At 40.9% G+C, this 24,986-nt stretch overlaps 1 protein-coding gene across 1 annotated transcript in view; it reads left to right on the top strand.

The window, feature by feature from the left end:
• The window catches only part of LOC124788163 (ribosome biogenesis protein WDR12 homolog), a 49,931-nt gene that overhangs the window by 3,791 nt on the left and 21,154 nt on the right, over positions 1-24,986 (top strand). Inside the window, exons 4-7 of the mRNA XM_047255316.1 lie at positions 6,785-6,925; positions 7,004-7,179; positions 9,688-9,767; positions 24,699-24,945. Of these exons, the coding sequence (XP_047111272.1) occupies positions 6,785-6,925; positions 7,004-7,179; positions 9,688-9,767; positions 24,699-24,945 (644 nt within the window). The remainder of the gene's footprint in view (positions 1-6,784; positions 6,926-7,003; positions 7,180-9,687; positions 9,768-24,698; positions 24,946-24,986) is intronic.

The raw sequence follows: 24,986 nt of genomic DNA on the forward strand, positions 1-24,986 counted from the left end.
GCATATGCTTTTGTACAAGTGTAATTTCGTGGAAATGGAGGCTATACGTAAAGCCCATTGCTTTCCAGCTTCGGTTGGAAAACAGTTTAGCTGCATATTGTCTGTTGACCCGACTGAAAGCCCACATACATTTACAACTGATTGCAGACAAAGAAAACTTTTATGGAGTGTCGTTTCTAAAGATTATAATAAAAATTTGATATGTAATGCTCTGGGCGTCAAGTGTTAGATAAAAAATCTCTGATCATATTACTGTAAGTTTCAGGGAACAGAGAATATGAAGCTAGAATTTTACGAGAATTGTATATGGAAACTGTGGGCGAAGATTCATGCTATGAAAACTCAATAGCACAACAGCTGAGGAGCCTGAAATTTGCACAGAAGAAATGATGGGGATGTGTAGCTCCTCAAAGTAAACACTAGAAGTATGAATGAAGGACACTGATGATGCAAAAGATATGAAACTGGAAAACAACCTCCATTCTCTTTCATGATTAAAAGTTGTGTAAACAACTATGTTTATAAAATAAAATACAAGTGATATATTGAAAGTCAATTGGCCTTCACGTAACGACTAAGAACCCCCCTTAAGCATTTCGTAGTTTCAAGATTAATCACTGAAATGCTTTCATTTTGAAATATGAATTAAATAGTTAGAACTGATACCAGCATATAAATCACAGTCAGTAGCTAACGATATGTTATCAGTCTTGTTGCTGCAGTTTCATTGACAGAAAATCTAAAATCTCACTGTGACCACCTCCTGAAATTTGCAAGCAAAACATTGTCTCTATTTCTCATACCTCTGTTATTTAGATACTTCTTTACCTACAATTGCTTTTGTGTTTCCTTTTTCTGTCACCTTTTCATTACAATAAACACAGCACAAGCGAAAAAGAGAATCTGTAGCAGACAGCTTGTGCAACGAGGCAGCATGTAGACACGAGAACACTCGTGCATGTATGCATTCTTTCTGCAAATTTTTGTGTGTTATTTCATTCCTTTTATTCCTGTGCATCTGTGATTGCATACATAGAAAGACATACTTTAAGAACCTCAACATGGTCATATTATTTTATTACCATTGGTTGCATTGCTGTTCCCTTTCTAGCTGGAAGGCATTTTTAACTCAGTAAATGTCTTTGCCCTTATTTGGGTTAGTGGGAATCAGATGCTGGTGAGATTTCTAATGGCACAGATAAGCCCTGGAGGAGCCCTTGTCAGCTCTCTAACCTGCATACCAGACCAACTCAAATACTTTTACCTCCATTAATTACTTCTCGGCTGTAGCATCAGTATTGCTTTTAATCCCTCAGTTCTTCAATGTTTTGATAAAATTTCTGGCAGACATCAATAACTCCATGTGATTGCAGGGCTGATGATGTTGCTGTTTGGTCTCTTAAACCCCTCGCTGCAACCTTTTTCAGCCTACCAACTGATGAATGATTTGTTACAGCTTTCCAAGCTAGCCAATCCTGTGCGAGCCTCTTCTTCTCTGCACAACTATTTCAACATGCACCCACTTGAAACCTATCTACTGTTGTCAATTTTTGTCACTTCATAACCAGATTTACTGTTTCTTTATGCCTCTGGGTGTCTTCTATTCTTTCAGTCATGTTGTGCCATAATGCTCTCTTTTTTTCCCATTTCCATGTAGTACCACTTCATCATTTATTTGATCTATTCATCTAACCTTCTGTAACATCACATTTCAAAAGCTTCTCTTGTCTGTATTGTGTATTGTCCATTTCACCCTGTTGTAAGGCTACAGTTGGGATGAATATTTCCACACAAGACTTCCTGACAGTTAAATTTATGTTGTTGTTGTTGTGGTCTTCAGTCCTGCGACTGGTTTGATGCAGCTCTCCATGCTACTCTATCCTGTGCAAGCTTTTTCATCTCCCAGTACCTACTGCAACCTACATCCTTCTGAATCTGCTTAGTGTATTCATCTCTTGGTCTCCCTCTACGATTTTTACCCTCCACGCTGCCCTCCAATACTAAATTGGTGATCCCTTGATGCCTCAGAACATGTCCTACCAACCGATCCCTTCTTCTGGTCAAGTTGTGCCACAAACTTCTCTTCTCCCCAATCCTATTCAATACTTCCTCATTAGTTATGTGATCTACCCATCTAATCTTCAGCATTCTTCTGTAGCACCACATTTCGAAAGCTTTTATTCTCTTCTTGTCCAAACTATTTATCGTCCATGTTTCACTTCCATACATGGCTACACTCCATACAAATACTTTCAGAAATGACTTCCTAACACTTAAATCAATACTGGATGTTAACAAATTTCTCTTCTTCAGAAACGCTTTCCTTGCCATTGCCAGCCTACATTTTATATCCTCTCTACTTCGACCATCATCAGTTATTTTGCTCCCCAAATAGCAAAACTCCTTTACTACTTTAAGTGCCTCATTTCCTAATCTAATTCCCTCAGCATCACCCGACTTAATTCGACTACATTGCATTATCCTTGTTTTGCTTTTGTTGATGTTCATCTTATATCCTCCTTTCAAGACACTGTCCATTCCATTCAACTGCTCTTCCAAGTCCTTTGCTGTCTCTGACAGAATTACAATGTCATCGGCGAACCTCAAAGTTTTTATTTCTTCTCCATGAATTTTAATACCTACTCCGAATTTTTCTTTTGTATCCTTTACTGCTTGCTCAATATACAGATTGAACAACATCGGGGAGAGGCTACAACCCTGTCTTACTCCCTAACCCAACCACTGCTTCCCTTTCATGCCCCTCGACTCTTACAACTGCCATCTGGTTTCTGTACAAATTGTAGATAGCCTTTTGCTCCCTGTATTTTACCCCTGCCACCTTCAGAATTTGAAAGAGAGTATTCCAGTCAACATTGTCAAAAGCTTTCTCTAAGTCTACAAATGCTAGAAATGTAGGTTTGCCTTTCCTTAATCTTTCTTCTAAGATAAGTCGTAAGGTCAGTATTGCCTCACGTGTTCCAGTGTTTCTACGGAATCCAAACTGATCTTCCCCGAGGTTGGCTTCTACTAGTTTTTCCATTCGTCTGTAAAGAATTCGTGTTAGTATTTTGCAGCTGTGACTTATTAAACTGATAGTTCGGTAATTTTCACATCTGTCAACACCTTCTTTCTTTGGGATTGGAATTATTATATTCTTCCTGAAGTCTGAGGGTACTCCGCCTGTTTCATACATCTTGCTCACTAGATGGTGGAGTTTTGTCAGGACTGGCTTTCCCACGGCCGTCAGTAGGTCCAATGGAATATTGTCTACTCCGGGGGCCTTGTTTCGACTCAGGTCTTTCAGTGCTCTGTCAAACTCTTCACGCAGTATCATATCTCCCATTTCATCTTCATCTACATCCTCTTCCATTTCCATAATATTGTCCTCAAGTACATCACCCTTGTATAGACCCTCTATATACTCCTTCCACCTTTCTGCTTTCCCTTCTTTGCTTAGAACTGGGTTTCCATCTGAGCTCTTGATATTCATGCAAGTCGTTCTCTTATCTCCAAAGGTCTCTTTAATTTTCCTGTAGGCGGTATCTATCTTACCCTAGTGAGATAGGCATCTACATCCTTACATTTGTCCTCTAGCCGTCCCTGCTTAGCCATTTTGCACTTCCTGTCGATCTCATTTTTGAGACGTTTGTATTCCTTTTTGCCTGTTTCACTTACTGCATTTTTATATTTTCTCCTTTCATCAATTAAATTTAATATTTCTTCTGTTACCCAAGGATTTCTACTAGCCCTCGTCTTTTTACCTACTTGATCCTCTGCTGCCTTCACTACTTCATCCCTCAAAGCTACCCATTCTTCTTCTACTGTATTTATTTCCCCCATTCCTGTCAATTGCTCCCTTATGCTCTCCCTGAATCTCTGTACAGCCTCTGGTTCTTTTAGTTTATCCAGGTCCCATCTCCTTAAATTCCCACCTTTTTGCAGTTTCTTCAGTTTTAATCTACAGTTCATAACCAATAGATTTTGGTCAGAGTCCACATCTGCCCCTGGAAATGCCTTACAATTTAAAACCTGGTTCCTAAATCTCTGTCTTACCACTACATAATCTATCTGATACCTTTTAGTATCTCCAGGGTTCTTCCATGTATACAACCTTCTTTCATGATTCTTAAACCAAGTGTTAGTTATGATTATGTTGTGCTCTGTGCAAAATTCTACCAGGCGGCTTCCTCTTTTCATTTCTTAGCCCCAATCCATATTCACCTACTATGTTTCCTTCTCTCCCTTTTCCTACACTCGAATTCCAGTCACCCGTGACTATTAAATTTTCATCTCCCTTCACAATCTGAATAATTTCTTTTCTTTCATCATACATTTCTTCAATTTCTTCGTCATCTGCAGAACTCGTTGGCATATAAACTTGTACTACTGTAGTAGGTGTGGGCTTCGTATCTATCTTGGCCACAATAATGCGTTCACTATGCTGTTTGTAGTAGCTTACCCGCATTCCTATTTTCCTATTCATTATTAAATCTACTCCTGCATTACCCCTATTTGATTTTGTGTTTATAACCCTGTAGTCACCTGACCAGAAGTCTTGTTCCTCCTGCCACCGAAATTCACTAATTCCCACTATATCTAACTTCAACCTATCCATTTCCCTTTTTAAATTTTCTAACCTACCTGCCCGATAAGGGATCTGACATTCCACGCTCCGATCCGTAGGACGCCAGTTTTCTTTCTCCTGATAACGACAGCCTCTTGAGTAGTCCCCGCCCGGAGATCAGAATGGGGGCTATTTTACCTCCGGAATATTTTACCCAAGAGGACGCCATCATCATGTAATCATACAGTAAAGCTGCATGCCCTCGGGAAAAATTACGGCTGTAGTTTCCCCTTGCTTTCAGGCGTTCGCAGTACCAGCACAGCAAGGCCGTTTTGGTTATTGTTACAAGGCCAGGTCAGTCAATCATCCAGACTGTTGCCCTTGCAACTACTGAAATGGCTGCTGCCTCTCTTCAGGAACCACATGTTTGTCTGGCCTCTCAACAGATACCCCTCCGTTGTGGTTGCACCTACGGTACGGCTATCTGTATCGCTGAGGCACGCAAGCCTCCCCACCAACGGCAAGGTCCATGGTTCATGGGGGGGGGGGGATTTTTTTGTATTTGTTGTTAATAAATCTCTATTTTTTAGAAACACATTAATTACTAATATTCCCAGTGTGCATTTTACATACTTTCTGCCTTGTCTGTCATCAGTTATTTTGTTGCCCAAATAACAAAGTTGTTCTATATTTTTTGGTGTGTCATTTCCTGATGTGTCTCCCTCACCATTGCCTGATTTCATTTGACTACGTTACCTTTGTTTTATTTTAGTTGATGTTCATTGTATAACTTTTCCTCAAGGCACTAACCATTCTGTTTGCATTCTCATCCAAGTTCTTTGGCACCTCGGACAGAACTACAATGTCATTGGCAATCGTTAAAGATTTAATTTCATCTCCATGAGCTTAAATCCCTCTTCCAAATTTATCTTTGGTTTTTCTTTAGTGCTAGTACAATCTAAGTATTGAATAATGTGGAAGATGTGCTACAACCAAACCTCACTCCCTTCTCAACTACTGCATCTCTTTCATATCCTTTGCCTTTTACAACTGCAACCTGGTTTCTGTAAAAGTTGCAGCTAATGTTGTGCTCCACATATTTTGTCCCTGCTTCCTTCAGAATTCAAAGAGTTTTTCCAGTCAATCTTTTGAAGTTTAAAAAAAAATTCAAAATTTACAAATGATATAAATGTAGTTTTGCCTTTCTTCTTTCTTCAGTCTTTCCTGTAAGATAGCTCATAGGGTCAGTATTGCCTCCCAGGTTCCTACAATTCTCCAGAACACCAAATGACCTTTTACAATGTTGGCTTCTACCAGTCTTTCCATATTTCTATAAAAATTTGTATCACTTTTCAAGCTTTCAGTACTGCCTTCCTTCAAATTGGGATTATTATAATTTCACCTATATCTTGCATAACAGCTAGAATAAGTTTTGTCTTGTGTATCTCTTCAAAGGATCTCAATAATTTTGAGGGAATGTTGTCTATTCCAGATGCCTTGTTTTGGCTTGGGACTTTCCATCTGCCAGATTTGTCATTAACTTGTAGTGAGGAAGATAAGATGATCCGTAACCAAACCTTGCAGAGCATTTTCTCACTGTGCAAATCACCTGATTTGTGAATTATCCATGCAGTGTGGCGCAGTGGTTGACATGTGACTCACATTTGTTAGGATTGCTGTTCAGACCCCTGTCCACCTATTCAGATTAAAATTTCCTAAATAATTTAGGAACTATTGCCAATATCTATTTCCCAATCTGAGCTTGTGCTCAGTCCCTGTTGACTTCGTGGCCAACACAGTGTTCTGCTCTGTGTGCCCTTCCTTCCTTGTGTCAATTACTTGAACTATTTGATGTAACTTTTTACAATCTTTTTTGCCCAAAGATAAGTAAACTAATTATTTACTGAGTCACAGAATTCACTGAAAAGTAATTTGTCTTCCATAATGATTTCCTTTATTTGTTAGTAGATTAAAATGCCTTAGATCAGTTGCACAAAATCACACCCACACATACATAAACAGTATTATAGTACTATTGCCAGTCCAAATTAGGTTTATGGTGTTAGTTAATTTAGGGCTCAGTGTTTTATATATAAAAAAAGCTTGTTTGATTTACGTATAAAAGTTGTTTCAGCTGTTCTTTTCACCACTGAAGCACCTCCACCTCACTGTTTCAATGTTTGGATTGCTCAATCATAAAGTGTGTCTGCTTTCTGTTAGGATTCTCTCAGGTTGCTATGACAACACTTTGCACATATGGACAAGCAAAGGAAAACACAAATTAACAATACCTGGGCACACAGGACCAGTAAAAGCTCTCTCATGGATTTCACTTGATGACAATCGAGCATCATTTGTCAGGTTAGTATGACAAGACATCAACACATCTTATGAAATTCTTTACATTCTGTCAATGCTGGTACTTGATCATTGTTGTAGTGCATCTCAAGATCAGACTGCTATGATATGGGAATGGAATGTCTCAAACAATTCTGTTGAATGTATTCACATTTGTCGCGGACATGAAAGGTCTGTGGAATGCATTGGAGTGAGCCCAAATGCTGTTCTTTTAGCAACTGGAGGTTGGGATGCAATGCTGAAGATTTGGTCAGCTTGTATGTATGGATTTCTATTAACTAACTTAGCTTTGGTTTCATATTATATGTTTATTATATTTATATATAAAAACAAAGTTGAGATGACTTACCGAACGAAAGCGCTGGCAGGTCGATAGACACACAAACAAACACAAACATACACACAAAATTCAAGCTTTCGCAACAAACTGTTGCCTCATCAGGAAAGAGGGAAGGAGGGGGGAAGACGAAAGGAAGTGGGTTTTAAGGGAGAGGGTAAGGAGTCATTCCAATCCCGGGAGCGGAAAGACTTACCTTAGGGGGAAAAAAGGACAGGTATACACTCGCACACACGCACATATCCATCCACACATACAGACACAAGCAGACATATTTAAAGACCTTTAAATATGTCTGCTTGTGTCTGTATGTGTGGATGGATATGTGCATGTGTGCGAGTGTATACCTGTCCTTTTTTCCCCCTAAGGTAAGTCTTTCCGCTCCCGGGATTGGAATGACTCCTTACCCTCTCCCTTAAAACCCACTTCCTTTCGTCTTCCCCCCTCCTTCCCTCTTTCCTGATGAGGCAACAGTTTGTTGCGAAAGCTTGAATTTTGTGTGTATGTTTGTGTTTGTTTGTGTGTCTATCGACCTGCCAGCGCTTTCGTTCGGTAAGTCACCTCATCTTTGTTTTTATATATAATTTTTCCCACGTGGAATGTTTCCTTCTGTTATATTGATATCGTTTATTATATTTAATGTGAAATATTATACTGTTGTGTTTCTTAATTGTTGATATTTGCTGCCATAGAAGTACTGGAGCATGTGTTTGGGGCTGGAGTGTGTCACACAATTTAGATGGCACCATTATTACAAGCAGAGGTTAATAACTGCAGTAAACCACCACAAATTCAGATTTGTGGTAATTCAGACTGGTTTCTTATTGCGAAGTGGAATGTTGCCATTCTGTAGAGGACATCTGCACTAAGCTCACTTAGTGAAAAATGTTGAATACATCCCCTCCCTTTGCATTCACTTCACCATGGCCATTAACGAGCAATATTTGTATCATTGTTTGTCACGTGCACACCACAAGGATTACTTGCTGAAACCCATATGCCAAATCATATTAAATTATATGTGTACTGTGGTCACCTAAAAGTGTAGTAGTGAAGTACAGTACAGTACAATACAATGTGCAAAGTGAGCATTAGGAGACAAAATACAAGTCTGTGAGTTTGGAAGATAAAGGCAGACTTTTTGGTAACATTCAAGTTGGCACTTCTGCCCAGAATAGTTGACAAAATTTGGCATTGCTAAGATACGCAAATACGTGTTTTCTTCTAAGTGACTCACACTTCTTCTCTCTTTACAGGAACACATTAAAAGATTTTTAGGTTGAGAGAAAGTAGTTTGAATAGTGACAACTTGTGATTCGATGTAGAGACATAGTAATAAAGTCTTATTGGCTTATTGCAAGTATAATAACTATTTAGGTATGGAGAGATAATGAAAAGCTCCAGTTAGTAAAATTTAGCAATTTAGTAACTAATACAGGGGAAGCAAGCACTTTCAGTAAGGAAAAGTGATAGACGTTCTTAATATTTCTTGAAAAGTTAAAGGATATAAGGAAGTGATTATATGCAAAGGGTCAAGTATTTTTCTCTATTATTAATACTAATATCTATTTTCAACTACTGAGTCAAAGCAGTAAGCAGTTTTTTATTGTCATGGAATGATGTATTTATTTACGTTATATTCAGGAGCTAATGAAAATAGTAGTATGGTAACACAGCATCCGTCAGTGTTCTAGGTAAAAATTTGTGCAAAAATAGGTGTGAGATGTGCTAAATGATAAGTCAAAGTGTGCTGGAGCAGTGTAGTTTCAGCCCTGTTACAATGTCATAAAGTAGTAGAGATTGAGCTGTGCTGAGGTATGTTTTACCATAACCACATTTCCTTTCTTATTTTTGTGAGAGGTTTAGCTGGGAAATTAACGTGCTGTGATAAAAATCTGAGTTTCAGAAAGGCTTACATAATCCAGAAGGCAGTGCTTGATCTAGTCATTTTTTAACAAACCTTTCCGTGAAGTATTTTTTGTTTTACTGTAATCTTCTGACGTTTCCTTCAAGCTGGGTTGTTTAATTGCTCATTATGAAAAAGTAGGCCCATTTAAGTTGTCATATACTGATGCAGCTACTAAATTATTGTGTCTTGTGGATTACTAGTGAGATGTGAATTTCAAATAGTGTTCTGATAATAAAATTAGGGTTTTGGTACAAACGGGAAGTAGGTGGTGAGGGGGTCATCCAGCAGTGCTGAGTTCCACATTTTATGGTGCACACTTTCAATATTTTTATTCCCTCTGAAAATTAAAATGTCCTTACTAGAAACACTATTGCAATAAATAGAATAAATAAATGTGGTTTACTGTGTTCCAACATTAGTGTGATCAATATTTTTCATTTTGTAAGCATTGAATGATTTTAAGTATCATTACTAAGAACAATATTTGTTTTAACGTGTTTGTAATATTTCTGTTTGAAGCACTGGAGGAGCAAACACATACAGATGGCGTTTCATCCACTAAGAGGTTTAAAGGAGAACATGGAAAATCACAAATTAGGGTATGTGTATTCTGCTATAAAAATTTTCATAATAGTGGAGCAATAAAACAAACTCTCTCTCTCTCTCTCTCTCTCTCTCTCTCTCTCTCTCTCTCTCTCTCTCTCTCACACACACACACACACACACACACACACACACACACACACACACACACCTCCCTCCTCTCTCCTCCCCTCCCTCCACTTTTCCTACCCCTCTCCTGCATGTTCATCTCCACTTTCTCTCCCCACCCCTCCCTGTTCCTGTGTCTCTATTCACTCTATTCTCTGTATTCTGTTCATCTTGTTGTGAGGCTTTGGAGTCACCCGTTTAAAAAGATCTGCCTATTTCCTGCCATCCCCTCCTTGCATCCTTCCCTATCATCTCCCCACCTCCATCAGTTTGTGCAACTGCTTTCAATAATAGAGTATCAATAACCAGTCTCACTGTAGGCCAAGGAGTGTGCATCCAGCTGGCTGTGTGGTGTGTCTGCTGTGTCAGTTTATGTACTTATGCTAAGAAAAGAGCTACAGCTTAAAAGCCAGTGTGAATACTGATTCTTGTTACATGTCTCTGTGCTCCATGCTTTGGTTCACTGTAGGTCAGTGGTTGCATTTCCTTTATCTTATGTGTAAGTTAGTTATTGATATGTTTGCAGAAAAGAGAAACCATCATTTCCATATAAGATGAAGTGAGAATATGGATTATTCGAGAGGAATTTGACCTCCCGCTTTCCTTCTTTTCATTTCCTTCCTTATGCCTTTATGAACTACCCTAACAATGGTTAAGACACTTCTCCCATGTGTTCACAAGCAATTGAGTTAGCTATTGTGTTTGAGACTGAGCAGGAGCTATCCTGTCACCATGGCAAATGAAGTAATTTGATGTTTGTCACTCGAATTGTGTCTCACATTATTCTGGCTATTGGTATGACATTTCAGCACAAGGATAGTGAGTGGAATGTAGATGCCAGAAACAACTACGAAGTAATTTTTATATGATAAGTGCTTATCTGCTTTATTGAAACCTCTTGGCAGATTAAAACTGTGTGTCAGATGAGGAGTCAAACCCAGAATCTTGCCTGTGATGGACAGTGCTTACTGAGTTATCCATGTATGACTTGTGATCCATTAGACAGCTTCAATTTTGTCAGTACATCTTTCGTACTTTCAAAATTTTACTCTCTATGCATAGTTTATTTTCCCAACCAAACATAGAATGTCACTAAATGAGATTTACAGCCATCTAATTAAAAAAAAAATATCAAATATGGGGAAATGGCATATTAATCAAATCAAACTGCAGAGGTTAGCACACTGAACTTGCATTCAGTTCAGGAGGACGGCAGTTCAAACCAATGTCCAGCAATCCCGATTTAGATTTGCCATGATTTCCGTAAATTGCCTAAGGCAAATGCCGGAATGATTCCTTCAAAAGGGCACAGCTGCTTTCCTTCTCCATCCTTCCCTAATCCGAGCTTGTGCTCCATCTCTAATGATCTTGTTGTCAGCGCGATGATGAACAATAATCCCCTCCACCTCTAATCAAATCGAAGTAAATCTCTCTTGAATGTGTAACTACAATGCTCAAAACAACTGAAGGACAAGAATTGGATTGAGTGTACCACATATGTAGTCTGTGATTAAGATATATTCTTTTGCTCTTAGTTTTCCCATGTGTTTTAATGATGAGAACAGTCCTCTCAATACATTTGAAAGCCTTGGCTTAGTGCCATTATTCAAACATATCATGCTATGCCTAAGAGTGAAATGGATGAGCAATGTCTCACCTTCCCATCTAGTGAGTGTAAGTAACAAGTGAGTCTCCGAACTCTTTGTGCACATTTCACCAGTCAACATGAGGCATCTTACCGATGCAGAACATGTTTGGGCAATGGCATTACTAGAGGAAGGTTTAGACTATTCGTGCAGTGCCTACAGTGCTTAATGTGGCTTTATCTTCTGTTGTGAGGGTTTGGAAACAATTTTGTGAAACTGACACGTACTAAAGAAAGCAAGGGTAAGAGAGGAAACGGAAAACTTTGACAAGAGATGACCAATATGTGGTTAATTTTTCTTTCCACTGGTGCACTGTGGTTGCCTGTGATCTACAAAATTATCTAAGTTCAGCAGGTAGCTGCAGTGTCAGTGACCAAACAATATACAACGGACTCCAATTGGCCATTTTTAGACTTAAGACCACCTCACCGTATATCTTGACTAACTGGTCAGCACATGAGAGATAGACTTCGATTTGCTGTGTCCCTGGTGCACTGTATTGTTTACAGAGGAGTCCTTCTTTCATCTAACACAATATGGTGGACGTATATGTAATATCATCATAGTAGCTAATGTTATACTGAAGGAGCAGTCCAGGAAATGGACAGATTTTGATGCCGCACAGTTGTGGGGCTCAGAAACCTTTCCCCTCAAGGGCAAAGGATTCCTTATTTTGTTCCAGAACAGACAGGGAGACTTTCACTGCTGCCAAACCACTTGTCTTTGCAGAATATGTTGAAGATAAGTTTGGTGAAGTTGACTTACTCGCTAACATGCGAACTGGCTCCCTACTGATCAAAACTTCTTCTGTCAGTCAATCAGCTTCTGTTTGTGCTTGCAAGCATTTAGGAGGCATCCTGATGAGCATCACTCTTTACCAGTCCTTAATTATGATCCAGGGCATTATCTTTCATAGGGACTCCTTCAATCTGATGAGGAACTCAGGACTAATCTAGCATAGCACGGGGATCATATCGTCCTGAGGTCCTAAAAGCAATTGATTTCGGAGCTTCAATCCTGCCATTTCAAGGAGATACCCTTCTGGAAAAAGTCACAGTAATCCTATATCCCACTTTCCTTGCACTGTTCCCAGTGTCTCCGTTTTGGTCGCATGTCTTTATTATGCGAGGCAGACCCTATTTGCGACGACTACAGCCACCCTCTCCATGTGGGGTCTCCTTACAGCTCACCGCCCAAGTGTGTGTACTGTTTGTTTGATGTATAAAAATGAAAGGAGGATTAAAGAATTCAAAACACAACTGTCTACCCTACCTGACAAATTCAACAGTCTCCAACTGATAGCTTTTAACATTTACCGTAGCTTCTGTTGAGTGCTTTCCTCCTCCTCCTCCTCCTCCTCATTCCTCCTTACCTCTGTCCTGTCGTCCATCCCTTTCCTCCTCCCTGGTGGTTCCCATTCTGTCCCCTCATGGAACCGCTTCTTCTTCTTGGCCAAAGTAGAAACCTTCTCTAACACCCACCGGAGGTAGGCTGAGATTCTCTCTAAGAACTTCCCTCTCTGGCATCTCCAGTACAAGAAGCCTGTTACTTAGAGTTGAATGTGGGACCTACACACTTTGAGCCTCAAGGCTGCTCATTCTCTTTTGTAGCCTGATACAGCTGCGACTTGTTCTCTTCCTGACCACATCTCCTTCTTGCCCTCCGAAAGAGAAGAGGAGGGTATGTAAAATAGGAAGAGGTGCCCCCCCCATCATCCCAGAACTGTCCCCACTCCCACTCAATCTGGTTCCAATCATATATTCATAGATGCCACTCCATTCTTACTGGCCACATACTTGACCCAGCACTATGACCGCTTCAGGCCCGTTCGATGTTCATCCAGCCTATTGTATTACTCTCCTCCAGTAGAATTGTACTGATTTTCACCTTCTGGAAGTGCAGCCTCTTCTTTCTCTCTACTTTGTAGCGTGTATTGTATTGCAGGAATCTCATTTTGTTGGTTCTCATTCATCGATACTTTGTGGTGTGTGTCCAAACCTTCTGGTGCCTTTGTGAGCATTCGGTGGTGTCCACTCATCGGTCCACATGGACGCTGATAGTTCCTCGGTTCCTCTTCATACTGCACTGGAAGTGGTGGCCGTTTAGAACCATTTAGACTCTGCGGTAACAATATGCAATCTTTATCTCCCCCCAGACCAGCCTCCTATGCTTGCTGCTCTTCTTGCCCCCTCTCTCCTCAGTGCCTCCCTCCCACCTTCTCTTTCAGGGTTTTAATTTCCATAACCCCCATGGGGTGATATTGCTGCAACCGACTGGGGCAGGATTGTTGAAGACTTGCGGGAAGGACTCAACCTCTGCCTCCTCAATGCTGAAGCCCCCACACACTTTAGTGGGGCACACATCACATTCTCGGCTATTGGTCTTTCCCTCTGTAGCCTTGGATTCCTCATCTCTCTTCAGTGGGGAGTTCATGGCAATTTGTGTGACAGCACTCATTTTCTAATCGTCTTATCTTTTCTCTGACATCACTTGCCTGGACACCCTCTCAGATGAGCCTTTACTAATGTAGATTTGGATGCCTTTTCCTTGGTTGCCATTCTAACCACTCTACCACATGATGGTATTGATGAGTCTGTATGGAGTTTGACTGACAAGACCCTTTCAGCAGCTGCTTCAGTGAGCGCTTCTTCCTCAGGTTCTCCCCAACCGAAGACTGTCCCTGGTGGATCCTACAACTGCTGTGGTTATTAAAGACCTCCCCCCCCCCCCCCCCCCCCCAAATTGTGCCTTCCAACTCTACAAATGGCATCCATCTCTCGAACACTTCTTGGCCTTTAAACAGCTTCATGTCCGGGCTGTTATTGTATTAAATTTGAAAAACGGATTTTTTTATTCGCAGTTGTGGGCAAAGATGAGGCACATTTTTGGCCGCTGTCCTCTTACATGGGTCCCAAAAATTTTCCTGAATGGTGTTACCCTCACCAGTCTGGACTCTGTTGCTGAGCAATTTGGTTGCCATTTCACACATGCCTCAGTGTCAATCCACTATCTGCCCGCATTCCATTTTCTCACTGTCTGAAATGTCACCATTTATCTTTTGTTTCCCGCCACCTGGAGCTTTATGATGGCCCATTTAGTAAGTGGGAATTTGCCAGTGCCCTCGCTCTCTGCACCAACATGACCCCTGTACAGGACCAACTGCACAACCAAATGCTTCAACACTGGTGACTAACCAGTGTCACATACTTGTCCTTTTTAATGAAAGTGTCATTACTCCAGTTGCGAAATTGGCTAAACCATCACTTCAACTTGACATTATCATTTGATAAATTTAACTGATGTCCTCTGCAAGTTACGTGAATGTATGGTGTGTCAAAGACTGTATTGGATCCATGAAGCTCCGGACATTTGACTTTCACCTAGGGTGGTTTTCGCCAAGGCCTCTTTATTGTAGATAATTTAGTCCACCTGGAGTGTATTATCCGAATGACTTTTGCCCTGAGTCGACGCCTCATTGCAGTCTTATTTGATCTGCATAAAGTATATACCACATAGTGTCACAACATCCTTGCCTTCTTACACGAGTGGGGCCTCGATGACCTGCTCCCGATTTTTATCTAGAACTTTCTTTCAGGTTGCACTTTTGAGGTACAGGTTGGCACCCCCACTAGCACATTTTCTCTTCAGGAGAATAGTGTTCTGTAGGGTTCTGTTTTGAGTGTCCCTTTCTTTTTAGTGGCTATCAATTGTCTTGTGGTGACTGCAGGGCCTACAGCTTCTGCCTCTTTGTATGCTGATGATTTTAGCATTCATTTTTATTTGTCCATGATGGGCATCGCTGGACACACTACAGAGAGCGATACACTGAGTGCAGTCTTGGGCTCTCACTCATGGCTTTCATTGTTTAGCTGCCAATGACTATATTATGCATATCTGTCATCACTGTACAGTCTATTCCCATCCAAATCTCTTCATTGATGGCCAGTACTTCAACATTGTGGACTCTGGTCGTTTTTTGCAATGGGTCTTTGATGCTAGCTCAGTTGATGTGGCTACCCCACCATAGTCAACTAAAATGGACATGTTGGTTGCACCTCAATACTCTTTGATGCCTCAACAATGCAATCTGTGGTGCGGACCGCTCTACTCTGATACGGCTGTACGCAGCATTTATGTAATTCCATCGAGGTTACGGGAGTCTTGCATAAAGCTGGGCATCATGTTCAATGGTGCAGATGCTGGACCCAATACATGCCCTCTTTCCCCCTCATCCTCGAAGGATCAGGATGCACAGAAAGGCTTACGACGTTTGGGTCAAGAGCTGTCCTGAGTGCCATCAGATGTCATTCTTTCCAGTCTGACTTATGAGGAGGCAGCCCCTCCACTCCCCGTTGCTCTTAAAGTGCTTCACCTCCCCGGTTCAAAGGTAGGGGTAAATTAAAATGCACCAATGACATGGCTTCCATACTACAGTGGAACATGAATGGGTTCAGGACTCATGTGGAGGCAAATGATACTACTTGGAGACACTGTAGTCTCGCACAACTGCATCAATGGGACTTTCGTGGCCACCTCCCCATCTTCATACAGTCTTTCCTGTCTAAGTAGTTTTTTAGGATGCGAGTTGGTGACACGCTGTATGATCAGTTTGAGCAGGAGAATGGTGTTCCTCAGGGCAGTGTTTTAAGTGTTACCCTTTTTGCCAAAGCCATCAACAGTATCACAGCTGTGGTAAGGAGTCATGTACAGTGTTCCTTATTTGTAGATGAATCTGCAGTTTTCTGTTCCTCCTTCAGTGTTGCAACGGCGAGCCGTTAGTTGCGACTTACATGGCGGGGGTTAGAGGAGTGGGCTGCAAAGATGGGTTGTCAGTTTTAACCCTGAAGGCACTGAACATTATCAAGTGCATTAGCCACAGGTCTTGGGGAGTGGACAGGGCACATCTCCTTCAGTTTAATTGATCTTTCGTGTGTTCGCGGCTGGACTACAGTTGCACGGTGTATGGGTCAGCAAGGCCCTCTTACATGTGGCTCATTGTCGCGGTCCATCATGGGAGGATTCGGCTAGCCACATGTGCTTATCAGACCAGTCCCATACCTAGCATCTGTGCTGAGATGGGGGAACTGCCAGTTCCTCATGGCGTGTCAGTCATGTAAGTTCCTTGCAGCTGCAACTTCAGCTGCTCATCCACCTCTGGGATGCCTTTCTTCCAACCATGCACAAGCCATGATGCTATTTGGGATCCGCGTGCAGCGTGTGCTGGAGTCACTCGGTTTGGAGACAGTACAAACCCAAATCCAGAGTTTTAACTGCCAGCTGCCCTGGTTACTGGAGGGGCCCAGAGTGATTTTAGATTTGGTGTGGTATAGGAGAGGGCACTCTTGCTTTCATTTGTAATGCAATGTTCTCTGATATTTTATCTGAGTACCACGACCATGTAACTGTTTTAGCAGATGGGTCTAGGCAGGGGATCACTATTGGTTGCTCTGTCATTTTGCCAGATCGTGTCCTCCAGGTCAGACTGCCTCCAGAATTAACTATCTTTGATGCAGAATTATATGCAATCTTGCGAGCACTGGAGAAGAGGAGACATTTTCCCTGTGTTAGATTTCTCATCTGCTCGATTCTCCGAGCGCCGTTTACTCTCTCCGGTGTTCGTAGCCAGCAGATAGAATAATCCAAAGAGTAATCCAGAATGTCCTCCTACAACTACAACTGGAGTAGTAGGTGTCTTTCTGCTGGGTACCTGGGTACATTGGAATTGCAGGGAATGAAAGGGTGGATCAAGCAGCCAAGGAGGCATTTCATGATCCTCTGGTATTTCAGAGTGCTATCCCACTGCATGTTATCACCTCATTGTTGAGGTACAAAGTCATGTGTCAATGGGAAGATGAGTGGCTGGCAGTGACCGATAACAAGCTCCATGCCATTAAGCCCATAACTCTGCCATGGAGTCCTTCCTTCCAGCCATGTCGGCGGTACGAGGTCCTTCTTTACTCGTCTTCTCATAGGCCACAGCCCCATGACACATGACACATGGATTCTTATTCTGATGAGAGGACCCTTCAATGTGTGGTGCTTGTGGTGTGCAGATCACGGTGCGCCCCATTTTATTGGACTGCATTTTATTTGCCAGCCAGCAGACTGTGGTGGATTTGCCAGTGGATCTGCCGTCTATTTTATGTAATGATCAAACTAATGTGGTTAGGGTCTTAGTTTTGTAAATTGTCCAGCATTTTTAAGAAGATTTTAAGGAGATGTTCTTTATGTGTCAAAGGGTGGCTAGCTCACCCTAGTTTTTTTGTAAGTGGTCAGCCAGTCACATTTCCCAGTGCTTTTCTTTTAGTTCTTCTGTGTTTTGTTATCTCTGTGTTTTAATTTCTTGATTAGCTCTCTTCCCTTCTAATTGACTTTAGTGCATGTGAGAGTGCTTGTGATACAGAGTGACTGTGTGGTCATTTCAAGTGCATGCTGTACAACACTTTTATCTCCACATTCGTTTGTTTTTATAAGTAAAAGGGCACTGATGACCGTGCTGTTGGGCACCCATCATCTCCACACACACACACACACACACACACACACACACACACACACACGACTTGGTGTTCTTCTTCTGTTTGTGTGTGCTGCTCTCACATGTCCTTGTTGCTTGTCTTTTATGGTTATTGTTGGGTTAGGTGCTTCTTGTAATTGGGGAGCGGGGGGGAGGGGGGGGGGGTTGATATATCAGCCATCACACTTTCTGCCTTTGGGGGCCTCCAGCTGCTGTCTGGACGGGGCACCTCGCTTGCCTTTCTTCCTTTCCCCTTTTTCTATTTCCTTATTTCTTTCTCTAGGTTTTGTTGACCTTCGTTAGAGCTTGGGATTTTCTTTCCTTGGGTTTAGCACACTAGGCCATCCTTTGGTGTGTAATTTCATTCGCTTGCCTGTTCCAGGTAGGAGGGACTGGTGACCTCGTAATTTGGTCCCTTTAATCATTAAAGCAAACAACCAGCCAAATATAACACCAAACATGTGTGATGAGAAGATGTATACTTTTCTGTCAAATAAAGGTTTCATTTTCCAAAACAAAAGTTTGTTTCATTGTTTCACTCCATTAATTTCCTGAAAAATAATATGTGTTTAAAATGTTGTCCCTCTCTTCTTCTTCTTCTTCTTCTTCTTCTTCTTCTTCTTCTTTTTGCGGTGTATTTACTGTAAACTTTAATCAAAATTAAACTTGCAGTGTTATTCAGTTTCCAGCCTAATCAATGACACCATTTGACTTTTGTCAAATCAAGTGGAAAATCTGGAAACATACCACAATTAGTCGGGTGTAAAGTATCTCAGAGATCATATTTCAATCTTTAATTTGCTGCACCTCTAAATACAACAGCAAACACAGTTAGCATTACATTCATATTGGCTTCAAATGTTTCAAGGAATTAAAAGTATCATGTCCTGTAATTGCTTGATGTTATGAAACTTGTGCAAGATTACACGTAGAATGGGCTGGCCAGTGTGGCCGTGCGGTTCTAGGCACTTCAGTCTGGAACTGCGTGACCGTTACGGTCGCAGGTTCGAATCCTGCCTCGAGCATGGATGTGTGTGATGTCCTTAGGTTAGTTAGGTTTAAGTAGTTCTAAGTTCTAGGGGACTGATGACCACATATGTTAAATCCCATAGTGCTCAGAGCCATTTTTTACACTTAAAATAGTCTGTATTTGATCCAGATTAATGCTGATTCGAATTCACACCAAAGTTACTGTGCACCCTTATGTATCAGTTGCTTTGCCAACTCTTTCATTCATGGGCAAAGGAAAGTCAAATAAGAAAACAATAAGTAATTTGCATCCTTTAGACCAGTGATTCCCACCCTTTTTACCCCTGACTGAAATCAGATACCAGCTTATAAACACTCCACCACCCTGCTCTACCATCACCAACATTAGTTCATAATTAAACTTTAATATGAAAAGAAATGTTTTTAAAACTTTTTTAACTTTCAAAAGGTAAATGATGTTTGATTGGGTTGGTGTTTAACTAAACCAAGAACTAATTATTCAATGGCACAATTGCTTACTCTATATGTCTAACAACCTTTTTTTATATTTGATTTGTTGTCAGTCAAGGCACATCATAAGTTGTGTTCAAAGTCCGTTTAGTTCCTTATTTTCGTTTTCATCGTTATCATAGTCGATAACCTATATTCACATCTGTAAATCTGGGATGCCACATTTCTTTCCAATGTGCTGTGTTATATTAGAGTGTGTGTTTTAGAAAAGCAGTTCGTGGTGGATTGTGAATGCTACCTAAAATTCCTTCTGAGAAAAGAAAACTAACTATTGACAGTGACGGTAGACACTTGCTACAAAATGTACTTCCTCTGCACCACTTCTGTCCTCAGTGATACTTGTTTCACACACACACACACACACACACACACACACACACACACACACACACACACACACACCAAGCACCTCCCCCCCCCCCCCCCCCCTTAAAATCGACAAATTTAAAATGCATGCACTACACTAACTCTTTATAAATCACTTGATTGCTGGATTCCTTACTCCTGAATGGGCCAAAATTCCGGATGGATGGATAAGAACTCTTCCCAGGCTGCTGGACCGAAGTAAGCCAAATTTGACACACAAACTCCATGCCCTGAGACGATCAACATAAAGACTGTTTCAGTGAAATAGCTCTTGCTGTATAGGCTACCCTGCATGACAGGTGAATAGTGTGGGAACAGTATTCACCTGCTTTGCAGAGCAACCTACACATCAGGGGCAAGAAACTCTTTTCAATTCCACGGCAGGTATGCTGACCAGTGTGTTGTATTGAAGTAGTATTGGCCTGCTTTGCATGGCAGCCTACACGCTGTCAGATAGTGTTTCCAAGCCCTTGGCATGCAAGCTGTACTTAACAAGAGGCGTGTTGTGAGAGTGATGCCAGTCTACTTTATCAACCTCTCTTGCTGGGGCTACACTTGTGGAAGGGCATGCCTTGGGGGCAGGTTGAGAGGGCGGAGGAGGGTTTGGTTAGGGGGAGAGGACCAGGAGGGTAGGGGTAGTGAGGGAGAGGGTAGGATGATACGTAAAAATGAAGAGGGAGGGGGAGGAGGAGATGGAAAGAGAGGGGGGGGTTGAGGATTAGATGAACAAATTAAGAGGAAGACAAGATGGACAGAAAGAGGGGAGGGCATGAATGGGGAGAGATGGGAGAATGAGATTGACAGATAGAGAGGCAATGGCCGCGGAGAGGGGAGGGGCAAGAAGAGATGTGCACATTATATGTTATATACATTGTTGTTATTGTGGTCTTCAGTCCCGAGACTGGTTTGATGCAGCTCTCCATGCTACTCTATCCTGTGCAAGCTTCTTCATTTCCCAGTACCTATTGCAACCTACATCCTTCTGAATATGCTTAGTGTATTCATCCATTGGTCTCCCTCTATGATTTTTACCCTCCACGCTGCCCTCCAATACTAAACTGGTGATCCCTTGATGCCCCAGAACATGTCCTACCAACCGATCCCTTCTTCTAGTCAAGTTGTGCCACAAGCTCCTCTTCTCCCCAGTTCTGTTCAATACCTCCTCATTAGTTATGTGATCTACCCATTTAATCTTCAGCATTCTTCTGTAGCACCACATTTCAAAAGCTTCTATTCTCTTCTTGTCTAAACTATTTATCGTCCACTCCATACAAATACTTTCAGAAATGACTTCCTGACATTTAAATTTATACTCAATCTTAACAAATTTTTCTTCTTCAGAAACACTTTCCTTGCCATTGCCAGTCTACATTTTATATCCTCTCTACTTCGACCATCATCAGTTATTTTGCTCCCCAAATAGCAAAACACCTTTACTTCTTTAAGTGTCTCATTTCCTAATCTAATTCCCTCAGCATCACCCGACTTAATTCAACTACATTCCATTATCCTCGTTTTGCTTTTGTTGACGTTCATCTTTACCCTCCTTTCAAGACACTGTCCATTCCATTCAACTGCTCTTCCAAGTCCTTTGCTGTCTTTGACAGAATTACAATGTCACCGGCAAACCTCAAAGTTTTTACTTCTTCTCCAAGGATTTTAATACCTACTCCGAACTTTACTTTTGTTTCCTTTATTGCTTGCTCAATATACAGATTGAATAACATCGAGGATAGGCTACAACCCTGTCTCACTCCCTTCCCAACCACTGCTTCCCTTTCATACCCCTCGACTCTTATAATTGCCATCTGCTTTCTGTACAAATTGTAAATAGCCTTTCGCTCTCTGTATTTTACCCCTGCCACCTTCAGAATTTGAAAGAGAGTATTCCAATCAACATTGTCAAAAGCTTTCTCTAAGTCTACAAATGCTAGAAACGTAGGTTTGCCTTTCCTTAATCTTTCTTCTAAGATAAGTCGTAGGGTCAGTATTGCCTCACGTGTTCCAACATTTCTACGGAATCCAAACTGATCTTCCCCGAGGTTGGCTTCTATCATTTTTTCCATTCGCCTGTAAAGAATTCGCGTTAGTATTTTGCAGCTGTGACTTATTAAACTGATAGTTCGGTAATTTTCACATCTGTGAACACCTTCTTTCTTTGGTATTGGAATTATTATATTCTTCTTGAAGTCTGAGGGTATTTCGCCTGTCTCGTACATCTTGCTCACCAGATGGTAGAGTTTTGTCAGGACTGGCTCTCCCAAGGTTGTCAGTAGTTCTAATGGAATGTTGTCTACTCCGGAGGCCTTGTTTCGACTTAGGTCTTTCAGTGCTCTGTCAAACTCTTCACGCAATATCATGTTTCCCACTTCATCTACATCTACATCCTCTTCCATTTCCATAATATTGTCCTCAAGTACATCACCCTTATATAGGCCCTCTATATACTACTTCCACCTTTCTACTTTCCCTTCTTTGCTTAGAACTGGGTTTCCATCAAAGCTCTTGATATTCATGCAAGTGGTTCTCCTTTCTCCAAAGGTCTGTTAAATTTTCCTGTAGGCAGTATCTATCTTACCCCTAGTGAGATAAGCCTCTACATCCTTAAATTTGTCCTCTAGCCATCCCTGCTTAGCCATTTTGCACTTCCTGTCGATATCATTTTTGAGACGTTTGTATTCCTTTTGCCTGCTTCATGTACTGCATTTTTATATTTTCTCCTTTCATCAATTAAATTCAATATTTCTTCTGTTACCCAAGGATTTCTACTACCTATTTGATCCTCTACTGCCTTCACTATTTCATCCCTCAAAGCTACCCATTCTTCTTCTACTGTATTTCTTTCCCCCCTTCCTGTCAATTGTTCCCTTATGCTCTCCCTGAAACTCTGTACAACCTTTGGTTCTTTCAGTTATCCAGGTCCCATCTCCTTAAATTCCCACCTTTTTGCAGTTTCTTCAGTTTTAATCTACAGTTCATAACCAATAGATTTTGGTCAGAGTCCACATCTGCCCCTGGAAATGTCTTACAATTTAAAACCTGGTTCCTAAATCTCTGTCTTACCATTATATAATCTGATACCTTTTAGTATCTCCGGGGTTCTTCCATGTATACAACCTTCTTTCATGATTCTTAAACCAAGTATTAGCTATGATTAAGTTATGCTCTGCGCAAAATTCTACCAGACAGCTTCCTCTTTCATTTCTTAGCCCCAATCCATATTCACCTACTATGTTTCCTTCTCTCCCTTTTCCTACTGACGAATTGCAGTCACCCATGGCTATTAAATTTTCGTCTCCCTTCACTACCTGAATAATTTCTTTTATCTCATCATACATTTCATCAATTTCTTCGTCATCTGCAGAGCTAGTTGGCATATAAATTTGTACTACTGTAGTAGGCGTGTGCTTCGTGTGTATCTTGGCCACAATAATGCGTTCATTATGCTGTTTGTAGTAGCTTACCCATACACCTATTTTTTATTCATTGTTAAACCTACTCCTGCATTACCCCTATTTGATTTTGTATTTATAACCCTGTATTCACCTGACCAGAAGTCTTGTTCCTCCTGCCACCGAACTTCACTAACTCCCACTATATCTAACTTTAACCTATCCATTTCCCTTTTTAAATTTTCTAACCTGCCTGCCCGATTAAGGGATCTGACATTCCACGCTCCGATCCGTAGAACGCCAGTTTTCTTTCTCCCGATAACAACGTCCTCCTGAGTAGTCCCCGCCCGGAGATCCGAATGAGGGACTATTTTACCTCCGGAATATTTTACCCAAGAGGACGCCATCATCATTTAATCATACAATAAAGCTGCATGCCTTCAGGAAAAATTACGGCTGTTAGGGAAATTGCTAATTATATCCTCCTAGGTCCAATAGGAGCAGTATATATGTTGAACATGTACACAAGTGAAACCACTGGAAAAACCTTAGTAACTATTAATTATAATAATACTGTATTTAGTATCGTGGAGCCATTATATAGTTAAAGTTGCATCGTTCTGTCAATTAGTTCATTCGTATGCTTCAAAGTGAGTAATTTCTGTTCCATTGCAGGAATTACCAACAATTTGGAGGAGAAATTTTCATGAGATATTTAATATTCGTTACATGCCTCACTTTTATTGTCATAGCTATATAGTACAAAGTACATGTGTAGGGGCATGGATATATTAACATTATTGTTCATATGTTTGTTGCACTAACTGTAACGTCCACTGCATCATGTCATGCATTAATGATAATATTTTAAAGAGTAATTATTGGGCATTTGTAAGGTTTCAGTTTTAGTTAAGAACTGAGTTCCAACAAATCTCTAAATTCAGCCCTGTAGTTTGAAAACAGTCCCACCCCAGTAAAGATTTGTAGAGGCCATTAAAATGAACTTTACTGAAAGATAAAAGCCAAGTGTCATATTAATTACTCAGAAGCTAAAAATTGATAGGTTCCTTAGTATTTTGTTCATATTATGTATATTTTTACTGAAGTGGGCTTGTGTTAGCACTATATTTCACTGTTGAACATTTTTAGTCGATACTAACTGCAACCACTCAGATAAAAACTTCATTTTGTAACCATTCACCCATCTTACCCAGATATGTGCTGTACATCATTTCATAGGAAGTAACCACCTCCGTTAATTGTAAGACCATATGGAGATGTTCTGACCCGCATATTCTTTCCCTTTGAAGTTTTTACTGTATGTATATAGAAAGTATGTATTTTTCTATGGCAGTTTATTTTGAAAAATGTTTCGTTATACTGTTGATTCACTTTCAGACTCCTGTACTTACTTTAAAAGGCCATAAAGAGTGCATTTCTTCTGCCTTGTGGATTGACTCCAGTGAAATATGCACTTCCTCTTGGGATCACACATTAAGAACATGGGATGCTGAACTTGGTGGCATTAAAACTGAACTTGTTGGGAACAAGCCATTTTTTGATGCTGATTGGTCCCCATTGAACAAAACACTTGTAACAGCCTCAGCTGACAGGCATGTGCGTTTATATGACCCGAGGTCAAAAGGTGAGCATTGAACAATCTCAAACTATTATTTCATGAATGTT

This window comes from Schistocerca piceifrons, chromosome 3 (assembly GCF_021461385.2).
Source record: "Schistocerca piceifrons isolate TAMUIC-IGC-003096 chromosome 3, iqSchPice1.1, whole genome shotgun sequence".
In the NCBI taxonomy this organism is placed as follows: domain Eukaryota; kingdom Metazoa; phylum Arthropoda; class Insecta; order Orthoptera; family Acrididae; genus Schistocerca; species Schistocerca piceifrons.